The sequence below is a fragment of the Cystoisospora suis genome (assembly GCF_002600585.1).
Source record: "Cystoisospora suis strain Wien I chromosome Unknown contig_7524, whole genome shotgun sequence".
Classification (NCBI taxonomy): domain Eukaryota; phylum Apicomplexa; class Conoidasida; order Eucoccidiorida; family Sarcocystidae; genus Cystoisospora; species Cystoisospora suis.
The window spans coordinates 384-5,137 of NW_027160309.1; the positions used below are offsets into that span (position 1 = coordinate 384).

At 43.2% G+C, this 4,754-nt stretch overlaps 2 protein-coding genes across 2 annotated transcripts in view; both read right to left on the reverse strand.

The window, feature by feature from the left end:
• The window catches only part of CSUI_010467 (proteasome subunit beta type 7), a 2,037-nt gene extending 360 nt beyond the window's left edge, over positions 1-1,677 (reverse strand). Inside the window, exon 1 of the mRNA XM_068070570.1 lies at positions 1-1,677. This exon is cut by the window's left edge and continues 360 nt beyond it. Within this exon, the coding sequence (XP_067917453.1) occupies positions 1-155 (155 nt within the window). The 5' untranslated portion in view covers positions 156-1,677.
• Positions 1,678-1,756: 79 nt separating this feature from the next.
• CSUI_010468 (uncharacterized protein) lies at positions 1,757-4,521 on the reverse strand (the record flags this gene model as incomplete). Its single annotated transcript, XM_068070571.1, has 1 exon — positions 1,757-4,521. A coding segment is annotated over one exon (999 nt), but the record flags the coding sequence as incomplete, so codon positions are not given.
• Between the last annotated feature and the right edge of the window lie 233 nt (positions 4,522-4,754).

Sequence of the window (4,754 nt, forward strand, 5' to 3'; positions counted from 1 at the left end):
GGGAGAGATGAAGAAGGAAAAGAGCTTTGCTCGTTTGCAGGAAGATTGTCCTGAGCTGAGAGTCTCTTGTGATTCTCTAGAAGACGAACGTTGCGTTGGTGGTTCGAGAAATCGAAACCTCCGCGCTGTATAGACAGCTGGGCAATGCTATCCATGATGGTGATGTTTTGAAGAAGGAGATGGATGGAGACAAAAAACTGTGAGAAATCGACGGGAGAAAGGCAGGGAGGAGAAGAGAAGAAGCAAAGACGAAAAGAGAAGAACAGATGGATGAGGAGATGAAGGGTAAAAAGACAGAAAAATGACGATGTAAAAGAAGGCTGAAAAGTGAGGAGTAATCAAGCACACCGATGGAGATGAAAAAAGACAGAAGAAACGAAGAGGGAGAGAAAGAAGGAAAGAAAGTCCCGGTTCTTTTTCTTCGCTCGTGTTCTCTCCTAAGATTCTGTACAGAAAAGGGAAGTTGTCTCTCTTTTGTCTCGAAGAAGAAGGAGAAAAGACTTTCTGTAAGTGAAAGAAAAAAGAAAAAGAAGAAGGTTGATACGAACACACAACTGAATCTCTAACGCCACTAATAAGACATGTATGTATGTATGGAAGGTATCGAGAAAGAAAGAAAGAATGTGTGAAGGCGAAAAGAGAAAGACCGTGAAGCACGAACTCAACACGACAGATCAAGGCTGTCTTTCTCCTATTTTTAGCTGTGAGAAAACGGGACAAAAGATGGACCAGAAGGGAACTCTTTAATGGAGTTGAGATTCTTCACTTTTCTCGTTCCTCATCCTACTCTTCGCGTCATCTAAAGCGAAGCCTCCTTCCTCCTCCGTAACCACATCGACCATCTCTTTGTGCTTCTTTTCGCAGATAAATGGACCGCTGTTTACCTTCTTCTAGTGTCATTCTATCTAAAGCGAAAGAGCGAAAAGACTTCCTTTTTTCTTCAGCAAGGTCTGATAGAGGTAGTAGACACCCCGGGAAAGATGAGAGAGGAGAGTGTCAGTACTCATTCGCTGAGGTGTATGCTAAGCCCTTTGCTACCGACGATTTCTTGTCGTGAAGGAAGAGACTGCGCCCGGTGGGCATATAGACCTACCGCAGGACGTGTCGGAAACGAGTGAGACTCGAAGAAGAAAGGAAGAGCGATAAGAAACCTTTGAAAACGCTCTCTCTCCACTGCCCTCGCCCCGTTGGAGAGTGGTGTATACGTCTGTGCATGAATGAAGAGGGTACTCCCTCCTACGGCTACAAAATACACCTGATACGATCGCTTTACATCGACCCTACTTCGTGCTTCTCTCTACTCTCGTCTGTCTATCTGGACTTCCTTAGATGAAGGATTTCTACCTACTTAAGCCACAGCTCAACATCTTCCCGTGAGCCGTCGCCTTTTGCTCGACCGACTTAACATAGTCGAAAGAAGAAACTGAAGAATCTTTATCCGTTTCTTCTGACATATCTTCTATCCTTTCAAATCTCTCTTTTTACCTTCCCCGAAGATCATACTCCACTGAGACAAAGACTCTAGCTAGCTATCTGTCTATCTTCCTGTCATTAGGAAATGAATCATCTATCTTGAGTCTATTCACTTTTTCTATCTCCTCATCTTTTCTGACTGTGGCGACACAGGGTTCGAAAGCGTGGGAACCCTCTATCTTCCCCAGTAGCGGCGAGGTTTCGTCCAAATGTGAAGACACCATAGTAGATTAATTCTCTTGGATTCCTTCCGTCTTCTGCGTGACTGCATGCGCGAGGAAAAGGACGGGATTGATCAAAATGCGTAGGAGGTCTGAAGTGGTTCTTACGTGATCATATACGTACAGGCGAATACAAACACGCTCTGGCAACAGAGATCTGCATACATATATATCGATATATATACACACGCATTCTCCTACATATATATCTAGATATGTATCATACATCTATGTGCATGTGTATAGAGACAGACATGTTACACTATGCTATCCATGGTGAGAGAGGCAAAAAAGAGAAGAAAAAGTGCATGAGGCAAACCCATCTGTCTTCACGCCAGATAAAGAACGGAAGGTAAAACTGGACAGAGGATGGTGTCTCATCATACGAACGATACGAAGAAAGAGAAGAGGAATTCGAAGCGGAAATCTCTTCTTCGTCTCTACTTCCACAGAGAAACAGGGAGAGAGAGACAAGATTTGAGATACAGATATATAGAAGATTCATTTGCCTTGTCTGCATGCATGCGACACTCCCATCTCCTCTTGTAGAAATCCGCGATGAACGACTGGGGGGCCACCTTATTACACTTCTTTGTTAAACCCTTGATGTATTTCTCCTTCATCTTTTTGAAATCTTCTCTGATACAAAGAGAAATCTTTAAACTTTTTCGCTTCTCTTCCTACGTTACATGCAGAAAAAAGACGTGTGTAGATCCCGAGTCAAGAGTTCTTGTTTCCACATCGAAAGAAAGACAGGAAAGCTCCGTCTTCTATCTTCTTCTTCTTCTCTTTCTTATATCTTCGTCATAGGGGAGAGCTTTCTCCCTCTATAAGTATGGACAGAAGAAGGACGAAAGGCGAGGGAGAAGAGAAGAGAAAGGCTCCTACCCTTGTCTTTCTCTCTCTCTTATTCTTCTCTGTCTCTCTAGCTAGATATCTGCGACTCTATCTATCTCTCTATGTCGATGTGGAGATCTCTATGTACATGCGACTCCGAAGAGACAGGCAACCACATGACGTCTACATACATACATGGATCGATGTATGTGGAGGTGTATATACACTTGATATCCATAGGATTCTACACCTCGGCGTACATATGCGAGAATAGATGGTACACAGTTACTCTATAGATATACATACATAATTTGAAACAGAAGAGTGCTGCTACAGACCTCCTCCGGACTGTAAGGATCTGATTCCTATAGATAGATAGATATAGATATAGCTAGATAGATAGATGCACACATGCTCGACAGATTCGACTTGGCTGGTTTCACGGACAGTCCTAAGAGATAAAAGAAAAGTATACATCTGCGACAGAAAGGAAGAAAAAAGACGTGAGAAAGGCGAGATGGACATTCCTCTCTTTTGTACTCAGCTCTTCTTGTTTTCCTTCTGTAGACCTGAGACTTCAAGAGGAATCTCTTTCTAAAATCCCTACGAAAATTACGCGTGCACACCACCACCTTCAAAGGAAAAATGAAAGAGCTTTTTCGCCTTCCCCTAATACCTTCTTCTCTCTCAATCTCCCCCTCCCAATCTACACGAGCATGCAAGATACAGTCTGGTGTACATACACCACCTGACATTCTCGTGTACAACGTCGCGTAGACAGACCACCTGGCATTGTGGTGTGTATACCCTACCTGACATTGTGGTGCATATACACTACCTCACATTGTGGTGTACATACACCTGGAGACAGACAAAGAGAGACAAGCATTTCCATCGAGATATCTGATACGAAGCGATAAGAGTACTAAAGAGAGATGACGTATTTATATCTGAGAGATCAAGGGAAAGCGAAAATAGTTTTCTAATATATTTAATCGCCTGCTTGGAGATCCTTTTCATCCACGAGTCTATCTGAAGTCGATGCGGTGCTTCGATTCTCTAGAGATAAATCTTTATGTTGAGACATTTCCTCTTCATCCTGCTTCTCTTCTTCTTTCTTCTCTTCTTCATTCTTCCCATCCTCCTTCTTTTCATCTCTCGTCTCTTCTTTCTCTTCCTTCTTTTCCTCATCCTTCGTTTCTACTTCATTCTCTCCTTCCTTCTTCTCTTCTTCTTTCTTCGCCTCTTCGTTCTTCTCTTCTTGATCTCCTTCTTCCTTTCTCTCTTCTTCCTTCTTCATCTCTTCTTTCTTCTTCTCTTCTTCCGTCCTCTTATCTTGATCTCCTTCTTCCTTCTGCTCTTCTTCTTTCTTCTCTTCTTCTTTCTTATCTTCTTCTTTCTTATCTTGATCTCCTTCTTCCTTCTTCTCTTCTTGATCTCCTCCTTCCTTCTTCCCTTCTTCTTTCCTCTTTTCTTGCTCGCCTTCTTCTTTCTTCTTCTCGTAATCTCCTTCTTCCTGTTTTACCTCGTTCTTCTTCATTTTCTCCTCTTCTTCATCTTTTTCTTTCTTCTCCTTCTCACCTCCTTCTTCCTTCTTCTCCTCATCCTTCTTCTGTTTCTTGTCTTCACTGCCACCTTCGGGTTCACTTTCTTTACTTTTCTTCTCGTTCTCTGAAGGCGATGCAGAAGGCTTTGGCGCCTTTTTATTCTTGTCGATCGAATCGTCTTCAGAAGTCGATTCTTCTTCACTGCTAGTACTCCCCACAAGGCGTAAGAGCTCACTCTCCACCTGTCTTAAAGGCGAAGATGAAGAGCCAGAGGCATCTTCTCCCTCCCCTGCCGTCTTCTTCTTCGGCGAAGGAGAGTCGCCACTACTACTACTGCTACTGCTACTCCTGTCTCCTCCTTCGCTTCCTAGACTCCCGAGAGGGAGAGGGCGATGGTGTCGATGAAAAGGATGCTGATGATGACCCGCCGCACTAAACGGAACGTCTGGTCAATAAGAAAGAGACAGGGAGACAGAGAAAGATAATGAGAGAGAATGAAAGAAAAAACGAGAAAGAAAACGACGACTCCACCACGAGAGAGGAGACCTACACACACAACATATACGTGGCACCAAGCTATAGACAGACATATACATATATAGATAGATAGATACATAGATCAAAGATAGATAGATGTGTAGATTAAAGATAGAGATAGGTAGAGTGTGTTGGTGCA